General features: G+C 44.1%; 1 protein-coding gene across 40 annotated transcripts in view; it reads left to right on the top strand.

Annotated features, from left to right (window-relative positions):
• NRXN1 (neurexin 1) overlaps positions 1-14,877 on the top strand; it is a 611,800-nt gene that overhangs the window by 354,825 nt on the left and 242,098 nt on the right. The window contains exon 1 of one of the 40 annotated variants that reach the window (XM_072331094.1): positions 2,849-3,821. The exons of 36 other annotated variants lie outside the window; for them this stretch is intronic. In XM_072331094.1, the coding sequence (XP_072187195.1) occupies positions 3,581-3,821 (241 nt within the window). In that variant the 5' untranslated portion in view covers positions 2,849-3,580. Of the gene's footprint in view, positions 1-2,848; positions 3,822-14,877 lie in introns of those variants that run through there. 3 more of the 40 variants (XM_072331093.1, XM_072331097.1, XM_072331095.1) reach the window with 3 other exon arrangements.

The following is a 14,877-nucleotide window of genomic DNA, read 5'->3' on the forward strand; positions in this document are numbered from 1 at the left end:
AACTGCTAACCCATCCCTACCATTTCTGCTGCCACGTCCCTCAGTGCCACATCTCCACGGTTCTTGAACACCTTCAGGGACGGTAACTCGGTCACCTTCCTGGGCAGCCTTTTCCAATGTATCACTGCTCTTCTGGAGAGTATTGTTTTTCCATATATACAGGCAATTGGATGAAAAGATAAAAGAACTGTTCTAAGTAGTATCCAAGCAAAAATCTGAGCTAGAATCTTTAGTGGTGGTTACACGCATGCACTGCGTAAATAATATACACTTAATAATAGGAGCACTTAAACACTCCTTTTTAATCTTCAATTAAATATTAGATGTAGTAATTCTGGAGTATGTAAATATTTTATTCATCTGTCCTTGGTATTTAAGTACTTTAGGTAGGCCTCCATGATGAAGGTAAAAACTTAGATGTGGGTGCTCAGACAATAAACATACCTATGTAAGGGAAACTGTTGATCACAGCCTGAGCCTCTGATTAACCACCTGAGTCAAGTGATGAGTCAACTGCAGGAGCACAGGTGAAGGTAATTCAGCTGTGCTCCTGGAAGGGGTGAAGCTTGGCTCCACCTCTCCTAGACCCCATTTAACAGCTAACCACCACTAAGGCAGGATCTCTTTCTGGGAGATTGCTCCATTGGGGAGTTTTTGTGGTGAACGTCCATCTCAACTGAAAGCCTCAGTATTGGTAAGTCTTTCTTTAGATATCCTCTGGCTATCTATTTACTCTAGAATTACAACTATACCCTTGTGTTATCTCAACTCTACAACCTAACAAGATAAAGAATACAAAGACCTACGGTTGTATCAACACTGAAGTATGGAATTCTGTTGAACAAACTAAGCTCAGTTTGGAAGGGAACTGTACAAAGATCTGTTGTAAGGCTACAACTAACAGGAACTCCATGACAGAGGTTCTGCTATGCTTTCCTGGATGCCAAAAGGAAAACTCCCACTGAGCAGTAGCAGAACAGAGCTCATGATGGGGGCCTTAAATGAGCCAAGCAGGAGATGGCCTACGGAGGACTTGCCAGCTCAGAATCATTGTGCCAACTGTATTGTTACAGGGTTGGCAGTATGGCTTCCCATTGCAGGGAAGTGTATGTCTTTCAAAGTATTGGTAGGCTGTCTACTATCATTAAGAATCAGCAGTTTACTACTGCACACTACTAAAGCAACTTGTCAACAATATACCAAAAACCTGGTTCCAGGGACTGAAACATTTTGTTTTCTGAGTCACATTGATAGAAAACAGTTATATTTGTGGATAAGTTTCTTAACATGTTCTGCTTGAAGGATCGGGAAATAGACTTTGTGGGCTTGAATTTTAGAGGAACTGGCAAATCCAGGCTGTGTTTCTTTGAGGAATGATTTTGGAGATTTGATTGTGTTGGATTTTCTTTATAAACCATGAACTGTTTCAGTGGGGTTTTGTTGGTAGTGGTTGGACGATTGTTGTGGTGTGTTTTTTTGTTTGCTTTTTGGAGAAGTGACAGTGCACGGCACTTGCAAGCTGATAGGTTGGAAATGTGAGATTCTCACTTCTTTTGCACAAAGGCTTCACAAAGGCACAGGTGGGAGAAGTCCCTGAGTTTCTTATAAGCTGCCCTTCCGTTTTGCAGGTTGGGTTAGCAGGGCAGATGTGCGTTTGCATGAAGCCTGGGAAAGGTTTGAGCACTAAGCCTGTGGCTTCATTCGTTTGTTGGTCTCCCTGGAGTGCTTCCATGGGTGTATGAAGGGTTTTTACAGTCTGCCCCAGAGGTTCTGCTATACTTGCAGACGGGCGGTGTTTCCAGGCGAGAGGCAGAAATCTGCACCCCCTCGGGGCAGGGCGGCGGCTGCAGCCGCTCCCTCGGCTCCGCTCGGGGTTTTGGGGCTCTCCTCGCACCCCCGGGGAACGAGCTGTGCTGGGCTGAGCAGAGCAGGACGAAAAGCTTTTCCTTTCCTACAGCTTCCGCGGCTGAGTAAGGATTGCAACTTCGGCGGATCGCATCCGCGCAAATTAGAAAGTACCTCAGCAAACTGCAGCGGTTTGCGTTTGAAATGAATGCGAAGCGTATTGGGAGAGGGGGGGAAAAAAAAAAAAGGCATTTTCACACACCCACCGCTCGCCGTCTTCCTTTCACGCGTCCGCACCCATGATCTCATGCCGCCGAAGGCACGGCACGGGATTACGGGAGGCTGGGAGCGGCAGCGTGTGGCTCTCACACCCTGTTGTGCCCAGGTGCGGTACTGCAGGGGCTGCGCTCCTCCGCGCGGCGGCGTGGGCTGAAGCGACCCCTCCTCCCGCTGAGGTGGGGGCGAGGCGGCGGCGGGACCCCGCAGCCGGGGGTGGGGTGGGCTTGGGGATCGGCACGGGGACGTTTGCAACCCGGCTGGTGGCGGTGAGCGGCGGTTTAAGGCAGATAAATGAAATAAAATAAACCGAAACACTACAACCTCCTTCCCCCGAGCAGAAACTCTTTGTTAGGCGCCATGTGTGTAATTAGCGGAGATCCGAAGCCGCTGCTCGAAAAGACAGAGGAGACGTCTGATGGGTGAAGTTTAGGTCAATTAAAAGACCCGAAACGGTTCTTTTTCAGAAGAAAGCGGGGTTTTGAGACGTTGCCACAGGGGAGCTCTCCTCGTTCCTCTGGGCGGCCGTGCGCCTATAGAGTGCCCGTGTTGAGTCCGCACCTCCCGAGCCGCCTTCTGGCAGCTCCGGAGCGGAGCGCGATTGTGTGGGAGCTGAACTCAGCCTCCCTCCTTTAACATAGGCTCGTCCTCTGCATTGCATCCAGGCTTCAGTGATTTGCTGTTTGGAGACTGCAGATTTGCATAGCCCTGCACTTCGCGAGCGTGGTTATTTTATTTTTTTATTTATATATATATATATATTTTTTTTTTTCCCTGCTTCTTTCATAAGGGTGCACTATTCTCCCTGCAAACATCCTCGGGTATTACTGTCAGTAGTCAGAGCGCTGAGCTTGCCGGAGCAGCCCGCTCATTGTCTGGGTGCGAGTGTGCGTGTGTGCGCGTGTGTGTGTGCGAGCGGGTCTGCGTGTGCGCGCCGGGAGAGCCCGATCCGAGGGGCTCACCAGTTCGGAGATGAATGGAAGGAAGAGCAGCAGTTTGATTTTTCTCCGCTTTCCCGGCGCTGGCTGATGGAGTGGCATCCCCTTTTTTCTTCCTTAGCAGAAATGTGGCACCGTTGGCTACCCCGCGGATTTCTGAGGATGGGGGAACGCTCGGCGCTCTCGTAAACCCTTGCAACTGTGGAGTATTGTTTTAAATGAGCGGCGGCCCCGGGAAAGCTGAAACTAGCGATTGCGTGAGCGCGGGGCTATTCCTCTCTTCCACCTCTTTGCCGAGGCTCTCACCTGCCTGGATTCTCCGCCTCTGACTATGTCTCGGATTGTTTTGGGTAGAAGAAGACCCGGAGAAAAGGATCCCCGGCAGCTTTCCCGCAGGGAAGAGATGGCTCGCTTGGTGCCGTGAGCCGACGGCCCCGGCTGCGTGTGTGCAAGCGCTCCCGCCCAAAGTTTGCCTCCTTCGCTGCGGCTGCCGCTCCCCCCGAGGCCGCCGCGCACCGAGGATGGGGGGGTTCCTCAGGGGCAGCCCCGAGCCGGGCCCCGCCGGCGGTAGCGGCGGCAGCGCTGGGGGCCGCCTGGCGCTGCTCTGGATAGTCCCGCTCACGCTCAGCGGCCTCCTTGGGGTGGCGTGGGGAGCCTCCAGCCTGGGCGCTCACCACATTCACCATTTCCACGGCAGCAGCAAACATCATTCAGTGCCTATCGCTATCTACAGGTCACCGGCTTCTTTGCGAGGCGGACACGGTGGGTTCGGACACGCCGCTCGGTTCCCTGCGGGGCGGGGTGGGCGCCCGGGCCGGGATCGTCCGGCTGCTCCCGCCGAGGTGCCGGCGGGAGGGGGGGGGGTGCTCGGCCGGCGGAGCGGCCGGGAGGAGCCCGGAGCCGGCGCTGGGACTTCCCCCGGGGACCGTGGGGTCCCTACGCTGCTCCCCCCGGACTCTCTTCCCGCGGAGCATCCGCCTCCTGCAGCCTCTGTCCCCCGCCGGGAGAGCCCCGGCCCTCGCCCCCCAGTGCCCCCTGTCCCAGCCGGGGGTGCCAGACGAGCGGGGCTGTGTCCTGCGGAGAGGGGCAGGGCAGGACCAGGCGCTCAGGGACCTGGCGGGGAGAGAGGGGCGGGGAGGGAGCCCGTGCGCTGCTGAAAGCGCCGCGAGGATCGAGTCGTTCCCATTCATTACCTTGGCGAAAAGTCGATGAACTAAGGCAGAGGTCAGCTAATTATGCAGGGGGTCGGAAATAAGCGGTTCATTACTCAGAAGGGGGGAATAATGCCGCTATCGTGGTCCGGAGAGGGACGGAGATTTTATAGAAAAAAAAAAAGAAAAAAAATCAGGTGTAAATGGTCAGGAATTACGGTCCTATGGCACTTAGTTTCTGAAGTGATGGGAAGCTGCTTCGGTGTCCTTTAAACAGCGCTGTTACGGGTTTTCTTTTTGCATATCTACTTAGACGAACCTATTCATAAATACATGTGAAATAGACATGAGTGTGTTCAGCGTTGCTTTAAAAGAAAGCTAAGCACCAGAGTGTGTTTTAGGGATTTAAAACCAAAGCTTCCCTTTGTCTCCAAGGGAGGGGGGGGGGGGGAAAGAACATAAAGAAAAACCCGTGTTGGCTCCTGATTAGATTATACAGCTTCATTCCTCTTCGTTTTCTCATCTCGCCTTGCTTCATTTGCACGATCATGCAATGTCATTTACAAGATTCGCAAAGTGAAAACCAGATCTCCTGCTTAACCTTTGCATGTCTGGGTGAGGTGACCCAGTTGCAGGCATGAAGTAGTTGGGATTCAGTGGGTTGGGTGTTGTTTTTTTTTCCCCCAGTGATGAACAGTGCCAACGTTGTAGGATGTGATTGCATTGTTCACTTGAAAATTTCCTTTGTGTTCCGGAGACCCCTCAGTGGTAAACTGCCAAAAAGGCAAAATGTACAGAAGTGACTCTTCAGGAGCATTTTGTTAATTAAAAAGGAAGTTAGATGGCTGGGTTTATCCGAAAGAGGGAGGGAGAGAAATTCAAGTCACCACTCTCCGCTGTAGTGTGTTCAGGCAGTGCAGGACTGAGAATGCTGCATGCTTTGTACTGGGTGTGCTTAAAGGGGAAAATTATAGATGTATGAGTGCATATACACATATATACTTAGTATTCTTTGGAGTCGTGTACATCTGGGGATATCATTTTGTGGCTTGCTGGTAATGTGAGGGGAGGCTGAAACAATGAGGGGAAATGAAATGTAATGCTCTAAATACCAGCCATAATTCTGTAGAATGCATTTTAAAATCACACCTTTTGTCGGTTCTTAAAAACATTACCTTGGACCCAGTTAAAGGATAATGGTGCAGAAAGGCAACTCTCTTGGAGGAAATGAGTCTTGTTAAGGGAAATGAAAGATGAAGTGGTGGAGCTGACACGTAAGGACTTCATAGGGAAGCCCAGGAGCCTCTCCAGAAGTTAAGTAGCTGATTTTACAAAATGAAAGATGTTACATGTCATAAGAAGGTATTTCCAAGCGTTTACCTGATAACTCTGAGCGTCCTCGATTTTTTTCTGTGCTTATCAGAAGCTCTAGAATTGGACGGCATTTTAAAACATATGATTCCTTCCATTGTTAATTCTTCAGAGAGGTGTTCCCGTTTTCTTCTATGAGCTTGGCAGGAACATTTGTCTTTATGGCAGAGCAGGGCTGGACGCAGCTCCTGTGGAGTCCGTCGCCACATTTCTGAGCATCAGTTGGAGAGCACTGAGTGAAGGGCTGCTTATTCCTCACCCTGACATCAGAGGGCACTTCTGCAGAGTCTCAGCCCATGCTGGTTTAGCATGAGCTTGTATCCTGACTTATATCCTTCAGCAGCCCTGGCTTCAGCACTTGCTCCATTCAGCATTAGCTTCGTTCAGTTTGAAGGTTTTCCATTCTAGTCTAACACGAATGCACATAAAGGTTGCAGTCTTTGCGGTGACCTCCTGCCTGCCTTTTTGTTGCTTTGCCAGTTTTCTGCAGCGTGGTACCTGTTACAAGTTGAAAAGGTCTTCTAGGTTAGGTCAATTAGACAACCCCCTGAAAACATTGCACTCTAATGTTATGAGTCAGAGGTGTTGAAAGGAGGAGAAACGATCACTTTTCCCAGCCATTCAATAAATGTCACCACAGTGCTCAGACATCCACACCTTCCTCCTCTACCCCTGGCACCAGCTAGCACTACCACCCCCATCTGCTCAGCTTTGCTTTGCTTTTCTATTCTTTCCATTGTCCTTCAGCCAACCCTCTTCTAGCTAATAGTATAAGCAAAGCCAGAAGCCTGGTGTGGCTGGATTTTTGCCACTTCTTTTGAAAAACCAAACCACAATCTTGCTGCTAACACTCTCTTCAGGTAATTTTGTCGGGGATTTGCTTAGTAGCATGATCTCATGTGGTTTTAGCTGTCAGTGTTGTGCCTCAGAGAGACAAGCAGAATACTAACCAAGCAATTAGCTCATCCTATTACATAAAAAGTAGTTCACCGCATAGTTTTTTTCTTTTAATATTTAAAAGTAAGAATTAAACATCTTCCAAGTGTTTTTGTTTTGCTTAGCTTTCTGACTCTCATTAAACTTGGAAGGGTGACAGATGGCTGAAGGAATCAAGAATTTAACCAAAGGAAGAAATAGGAAAATAACTCTCTCTTTGTTGTGGCAATATACAGAGAAATGCAGAGAAGTAAGAAACAGAATAACATTCACAAATGTAAGTCCTGGGCTGCTTAAAGCTTACCAGGAGTCTCTGCAGCATGCAGGGCATTTGATGACCTGTGCTCCTCCCTCCTTGCTCTGTTTAAGAGGACGGTTATTGCTTTTGTTATAGCTTGTATGGAGTGAAAATTGCATGTTGAATGAGGAGAAACATTTGAAGTGTAGCTGTGCAGGTGGCTGTCATCATCCTCATCCACCTTCCTTCCTACAAACACTTCTTTGTTTTCTAGTCAGTTGGGCCTTTTGTTGTCCCCTAACTCCTTGTTCAGTCAGCAAATGACAAATATGAATGGCCATTTATTCTGGCTGTTTCTTTTCTCCATGTCTCAGGTTGTCGCGCAGGTGGTTTTCTGATGAATGTAAGTTGATTCTATTTATTTATATACATATGTGTATATATATATATATATATATATATATATTTGCTAGAGCAAGAGCCAGGAGGTGAATAATGGAATGTGCATGTCAGTTTGTGTTTGTGCTTGGAAAGAAAAGGCAAAAATGAGGAGAGAATAAGATCTGTGTGCTCACAGCAGAACAGATACAGTTGAGTTGTATGTATAGTGGTGGTGCATCAAAGGACGTGGGTTACTGTGGGGCCACGATGGGTCTGACATGGTGAGATCTATGGCCAAGATGTAGGCCACTGACTTAGGAGGAGTGGGGGGAGTCCAAAGTGGAAGGAATTACTGGGGGTGGTTGTAAACAAAGTTAATAATAAAGTTTGGTACTGGGATGCACTTGGGACCTTTGTGGTGGAAGGATGCAGCTGAGCAGAGGAAGTGAAGAGGTGTTTCAACAGCAGAGTTCCTGAGCATGAGAAAGGATTTGTGGAAAATGCAGGCTTAGGGAAAAAAGAGTTGGCTGTGGGGTTTCAGAGGTGACAGCTGATGCTGAGCACAGGAATCGTGTGTTACCATTGCAGATATCCCCGCTAAGTGTTTCTGCCCAGAACCTGATGAGAGAGCAAGAATAAGCACGCAGACCTCCCACTTCTAAGCTAAGCTGCTTTCTTCCAGTCTCTGCTTTGTCGTTGTTGCTGAAGTTGGTGCGCACTGCATATATCCAAACTATGTCCTCTTAGAGACACTTCTGTAACAGAGCCTTACCAACATGTCAGATAGTGAGCAGCCCTTGTTCAGTGAAGATACTCATTGAACTCCCCAGGAGCTTTCAGTAAGAATAGCAGGGTCAGAATTGCAACGCTGCAGTAAAATCATTTATGCTACTCTAATGAAGAATATAAAGCAACTTTGAAAAATCTGCCTAGGAAGTATAGGTAGCGTTTTATCTGCGTAAGAAAATGGCAAGGAAAGACTTAGTAACAGGAAAATACATTTTTATAACCTTTTCATTTTTTTTCATAGACTGGAATTGCTATTTTTGCTGTAATTATAATAAAACAAATATTTCAAGGATGAGTGTAAATGAAATGTCATTTCGCAGTTAGAACATGCTCATCATGCTGCAGAAAAGTGTTATGTTTTGTTTAAGACACCAGATGTAAATGTTTCCAGATGTTCAAGCATTGTTGCACGATGCAGTATTAGAGGTAGAAGTGGAAAAGTCTTATCATTGTATTCTTATTGCTTTTTTTTATGAGGTCTTTCTCTTAATGTTTTTTATTTAATTTTTTTTTGAACGTGTTTGTATTTCACAAGCTTCTTATTTTATATCTTCTTTTCATTCACAAGTTTCCAGATACCTCCTGGTTCTCCAACTCCAAATACTTTTTATATATAACTGAGGCATCACCATATTTTAAGACTGTAAAGCACAGCAGCTTTCTCCACATCTTTAAATGACATAAATTTTATATCTCCTTTCAAAATTTCCAATATACCCCATCGGTTATTATCCTCATCAGCTGCCAAAGTATTAACATCAGTTGGAATAAAATGAATAACAAAGCAATTTCAGTCAGCATAGTGGTTAATTGGCAGTGCAGTTAGATATGCAAAATAGGAAGTGTGGTTTCTATATTATTATTTCTGTCAATATGGCTTGTCAAAGAGGCATACAGTCTTGAACAGTATTGCCGACAGTCTGGAGCACTATAATCAAAAGTGGAACGTTGCTCATGGATTTCTGATAAGCATCTTTATACAAACCCTGCTGCCTTCATACATGCAGAGCTATTGATTGACTGGGGTGCCTTTACAAGAGCTAAACAAATAACAACACTGTTGTCACTTACCAGTAATGCCACTTTTGCCACAGCCTGTGGTAACCGTGTTTTTCCAGATTGAAAGCATGTTTCATTGTCTTTTAATCAAATACTGTTTGAAATAAGTTATCAGAAGAAATTAATTTAGCATTCAATACAGTGCACTTCCCACTGTTTCTAATTTTCAAAGATGGATTTTCACTGATAGCCAGAAGTTTTCTTGGCTTGAAGGGAGATTTCTGTCTCTTCATTTTTAATCTGAGGAGAACTCTCTAGACTGAACTCAGTGCCCAGCATGAGTAAGGACAAACAATTCTGAATTCTTAGTATCTTGTCAGTTTTCTCACACAGAGGATCATTACAGTGTCAAACCTTAGGATGCTTGATCGTTTTGTTTTCAGCAGATCCCATAGGTCAGTTTATTGGAGCCCATTTTGTTGTCTTTTCCTTGGTCAAAGCGTGCAATAGTCCGTAACCTCTTCAGACAATCAATGTGACATTTCTGCCCTCTTTCCTGTCTTTTCCCAATATCAGTTAATTTATCTCTCTGTTATTAAGTTTAATGTCCTCAGGTCTGCCACAGTATCTGTAGCAATGTTTTTGTAAGCTAACAACTTCCATTCGAGTTTGTAAATACAGTGTAGGCAGAGCTGATAGATCTTGCTGTGATAATAAGTTGACTTGTGAATGTAGCTGTGATTATAAGTGGAATGAAACAATCTGATATGATGAAAGGAAAGTGTATTATAAATAATGGCACAGCTCTATAAAGTTAGAGGCAACTGACATAAAGAAGAGAGGCCATCTATTTGTTGTTCAGACGTTTCTTTTTCTTTCCTAATAGCAATACGGATGGCAGAAAGTAATCTGCCTTCCTCTTTCTTGTAGTTTTATACATACATTTATGTTCAAGCATGTGCACGTACACACACACATCCCATTTTCTTTTAATGAGAAAATGTTCTGTAGTGTTAAGATGAAAAATGAAAGTTTCTGTAACAATTGAAAGTGTTGGAAAACAGTCAGTGACAATATTCATTAACCAGAAATGTAATTGGTCAGAACACCATAATTAGTTATTTTCTCCCTCCTTAGTTTACAGAGATAAAAACAAGCCTGTAAAAATAAACTGAGAAAGCAGCAGAGAAGTAATGCAGCTGTGAAGCTGGGATAAGCTGGTAGGAGAATGTCATGCATAGGAGTAGTCACTGCCTCTGCTATGGACCCATCATCAGTGAATCATCGTAGAAAACTGCTGTTCTGTATTTTCATAAGGACTAAATGGGCCAAATAGCCTGGATGTGACTTGCCTGTGCACTCTAGATAGGATAAGGAAAAATGTACTGATACAGTGGATACGTGGCATCTGTGATCTTGAATCTCAGCAGGCAAGACAAGAGTTGAAGTTGAGACAGGCTCTCCCCGCTGAGGTGAGGAATGTGCATTAATTTCACATATTACAACTTTAAATGGTACAGTGACGTATTTTCCATTTAAATACATAGATGTGTGTTTTCCTGGAAGGCTTGCTGCTCAAACATAGAAACACTGAGGACTCAGCAATTAAAGATTTGCCAAGATCATTCTGTTTTGGGATCTTAGTTGGGGGATGCACTTAGACACCTACTCAGAAATGACATAAGTGTTAAATCTTTAGTTATGCAACTGCTTCTGGGAAAAACAAAAATGAAAAACAACAAAAAAAGGCCAATGTATATCTAAAGCAAGTTAATTACATTCCAGATGTGTTATTTTATGCCTGCATGTCTGCAACTGTAGGCATTGTTTACTTCATTACTTCTGCTCATCTACGGTTGTAAAATGAAGAGCAGAGAGTGGCTAGACTTGGAGAAACTGGAAAAAAAAATAATCAGAGAAAGCATATCTACCCTGAAGAGGTGTCAGGTGTAGTCTTAATCCACGTTTGCATTGGTGAATCTCTTGAGCAGGCTGACTTGCTCAGTCAGAGCAGCTCTAGAGAGGTAAGTGGAATGGAGGTGAGGAGAAATGGTCATGGTTTCTCAATGTTGACCAATGGAGATGAGAAGTTTTGAAAGAATTAAGGGCCAAATAAGATACTGGTTCTGATTGTTGGACTTGGCCTGATTGGTTCTCATTGAGGCCTTGCATGTAATTTCCACTGTATGACCTGATTTCTTGCATCGCTGTCAGTATACACTGCACTTACTGACGTGGTCAGCCACCACCAAAAAATGTTCTGTTAAGCCATGGATGAAATACTGAATATAATTATGCAAACACATGCATTTTTAAAATTGGTTTAATGCTGCTGGAGGATGTATTCACTTTATTTCACATGACAAGAGTTATGAGTGAGCTTTCAGTGAATATAATGAATTGCCACATTTACTGAAAACATATGAGCATGAATTAAATCATACTGTTATTTTGGGTTTGGATATTCACTGCCCACGGAGAGGGGTTTAGAAATTGTGACAAAACAACAGATGTGAGATTAGCCCCCTTGGCTGTGTCTTAATGGATGCATCCTAAAATCCTAGTGTCCCAGTTGCTCAGAGCACACTGCAGCTCCTGTTTAGGGCCTGTTCTTCCTCCCATCCTCTTCTCAGGGTAGTTTGTGCTTGCATTTTGCATTGCCGTGGGTTTTATATCCACCTGGGGCATGTACCCCAACCACAGATCCAGAGCACTTCTTAAATACCACTGCTGAGGACTCTATAAGATAAGAAATGCTGCAAATCTCCATCTTCCAAAATAAAATATTAAATCAAGTGAGTTTAAAGAAAATGTTGTGTAGACAAAGGGTGTGACAGAGATATCTACCATTGTTTTATTGCTTGGAAATTTCAGTTTATAAAGTTCCAGCTGAGCGAATTCCCACTGCACATCTATTCAATTAGATGACTTCTTTCTAGTAACGTGCTTGAGAAACACACACCACATGCTTTTGTTACAGATTGTTGGTTATAAGGTGCTATGTGTGAGGGTATGTAGGTCAAACACTCATTTCGTATGTGTCGCCTTCTTCTGAGAGAAAACCAGGCTTTCATCTAATATTAGAAGTCAGAACTTTTTTTTTTTTTTTTGTTATGGCAATTTTTAACTTTTGTAGAAATCTATTTAAATTAGCTTGTAAAGTTTGCTTTCATCACTCGATGCGATGTGATGGCTTTGGCTGATGTCTGAGAGGAATATAGTCAAATGTACTGTATTACATCTAGAGGGAGAAGTTCATGGAGAAAGAACGGTAGCATTATTTTGCAGCAGTAACAAACGCCTTGAAGTGAAATGCTTGAATGGGTTGATGCACAATACGTTGTTAAGCACTGTAGTTAAGCAAGCAGATAAGAGGAGTTGTTGGTCCTTTGAAAGCAGTTGCAGGCTGTAAATAGCTAGCTTGGACACCTAAATTTCAGTTTGCAGTTGCTTATGATTTCATAAGTTGTGTGATTAGCTAAATGAAAATGCAGATTAGACATAAGTATCCAACCTAAAAAAAATAAAGAACCTGAGGTGAGCAAAGGTAAGTAATTAAATGAGTTGAAAACATGATACACCTGTCAGCTATCTGTGGGTGCGGGCACTTGAGGTACGGAGGCAGTTACTAACACTGATAAAAATTGCAAGTGACTCAACTCAAGACTGTTCAGATCCTCGTGCTCACTGTACTCGTAGTGTAAAATTCACTGGATGGGAGCTTATGCCTGAGCCTTGGAGAAGGTGAGCTTCTGTGTAGTCAGTGTCTCAAGTAGGTTTGACTGGCCCTTGGGCCAGAGACAGATGTCATCGTTTCATTACAAGGTCACTGCTGCAGGAGTGGGGAAGGTTCTTCCCAGGCTGATGGAGTGTGAATAAATACATGTCAGGAATTTGCAAATATTTTGTTTCTTCCAAGTCTTCAAGTTGTTCTCTGCTGGTTTTTTGATAATCGCTCGTCTCTTTTTGTTTTCTGTTTTCCAAATAGTTTGAATTGGAAGAAAAACTGAAAAAAGAATTTCATGTAATGTAGGAGTACGTCTACATATACAAATAGCATATGATGGTAGTTTTGTCTTCCGAAGGTGTCAGTTAATTGCCAAAATATCATTTAGAAAAGATGAAAATGGGGGGGGAAGGGAAATCATCATTTCTCAATCGTAATTTGTTTAAATTTCATGTTGAAGCACCTGAATGTCCCTGAAATAACCCTGTTCCTAAAGGTAGCGTCAGAACATGTGCTACATGAGGCCATGTCTTGCAGGCTGCAGGATACTGCAGTGGATCTTAGCAATAGCTTGTCTGAAATGGTTATTCCTGTATTTCAGAGAGGAGCTTAGGCATACTAAATCAGTTACATTTGTGTTCCTTCTTGAATGATTCAAAGAAATCAAGAAATGGTCGGACTGGCCATCCGAAAATTCCCTGTGTGTCTCTTGTGCGCCTGCCCCATGATATAAGAGACTTATCTGGGGCATGGCCAGCGTGTGTAACACTCCGTTGTCAGTTGGCATAGCTTAAAGCAGGCTCCATGCTGGCTCAGCGTATGCCATGACTCACTCATCCCTTCATAAGCAATTCATTGGCTGATGCTTTTCCCACAGCTGTGTGTCAAACAAGAACCAAGTGCGGCAGAGGTTAAGGACTGTTCTGTTCAGCCCTTGCTTGTGCTTGTTAATGAATAGCCATCCAGCTTTTTTCAGGAGCGTCTAGCTTTATCTGCCCAAGTGTAACAAGGCTCTAATCACTAGTCACACAGCAGCTTGAAGTGGGGAGAGGAATTGAACAAAGACCCGTTGAGTTCCATATTGTTGTTTCTTTCTGTTGTGTTTTGCTAGCGCTAAAGCACCGTGCCATTAAAACAACGTACTGGTTACTGAAGAAATGCTGCTCTTCCTTCGTGCTGTTTTTCCTTCCTTCAGTGATTGTTCTGTAGGACTAATGGAACTGATTCGGGGGCAGTGGGGGGAAGTGAGAAATATTTTCCCAGTGAACGATCTGTTTTATTTATTTAATTATTTGCTATAGGGAATGCTTTCTCAGTTATTTGGTTTGATTCTTGTGTAGCTGCTGCAGTCACTGTAAATACAGGAAAGACAGGAAGTACCAGTCTTTGCATGTTCTGATGCACAAAGCTTAGAGCTCCCATGCCTTCACTGATGAGACTTGCCTGTCTTTTCGTGTCTGTCAGATCTTTCCAAATTCTCCATCACTGCTTACATTTTTGGGTCCATACGTGGGGCAGTTCCTTTAAATATTGTTCACTACTTGTCTTGAAATTCCAATTGCTTAAGGTATGTGATGTCTATTAAGCGAGAAGGGCAGTCATAATGCATTGTAGATTTGAACTGGTGAATTCACATCCTGTCATTTTGTTTTACAGATACTGCTTGCCATTTAGATGTTTCCTCTATGTATAATTGCTCTGGATGTTTGAGTGCTGTAGTCAGTAGGCTAGGGATTTTCTTTCTGCTCCTTAAACGAATGAGAGTGGAGTGAGCACAGCCTTTAGTGAAAGCATGTCTAGCCATGTTTGAAAGAATTAGTTACTTTCCTCTATTACTTCAGGACTATTAGAATAATTAGCAGTTCATCAGAGTGGTTTTGCGGGCCATGATTTGTGAGAATGACTGGGACAGTGCTTTCTATTGTGTTCCGAATCTGTGGGATTTATGTAATGTAATGCCAATAGATGTGAAGAGCCAAGAGAGGCAGGCAGAGGGAAGGTCAGCATTAACTTTCTTTCATAATTCTCTGGTGCTTCTTTTGTTGTCTTAATGATGCTTCAGATTGTTTGCGCTTTGTTTCTTTTCTTACCATATGCTATAATCTGTAACATTATTTGTTTGGATTATGCTGTTTCCAAATGTCAGGCAGAGGTTGTGTGCCCATTGTGCTAACTAAGCAGATGGATTGCATAGAAAAAGACAAGAAAGCTGAGGAAATAATCGTT

This window comes from Excalfactoria chinensis, chromosome 3 (genome assembly GCF_039878825.1).
Source record: "Excalfactoria chinensis isolate bCotChi1 chromosome 3, bCotChi1.hap2, whole genome shotgun sequence".
In the NCBI taxonomy this organism is placed as follows: domain Eukaryota; kingdom Metazoa; phylum Chordata; class Aves; order Galliformes; family Phasianidae; genus Excalfactoria; species Excalfactoria chinensis.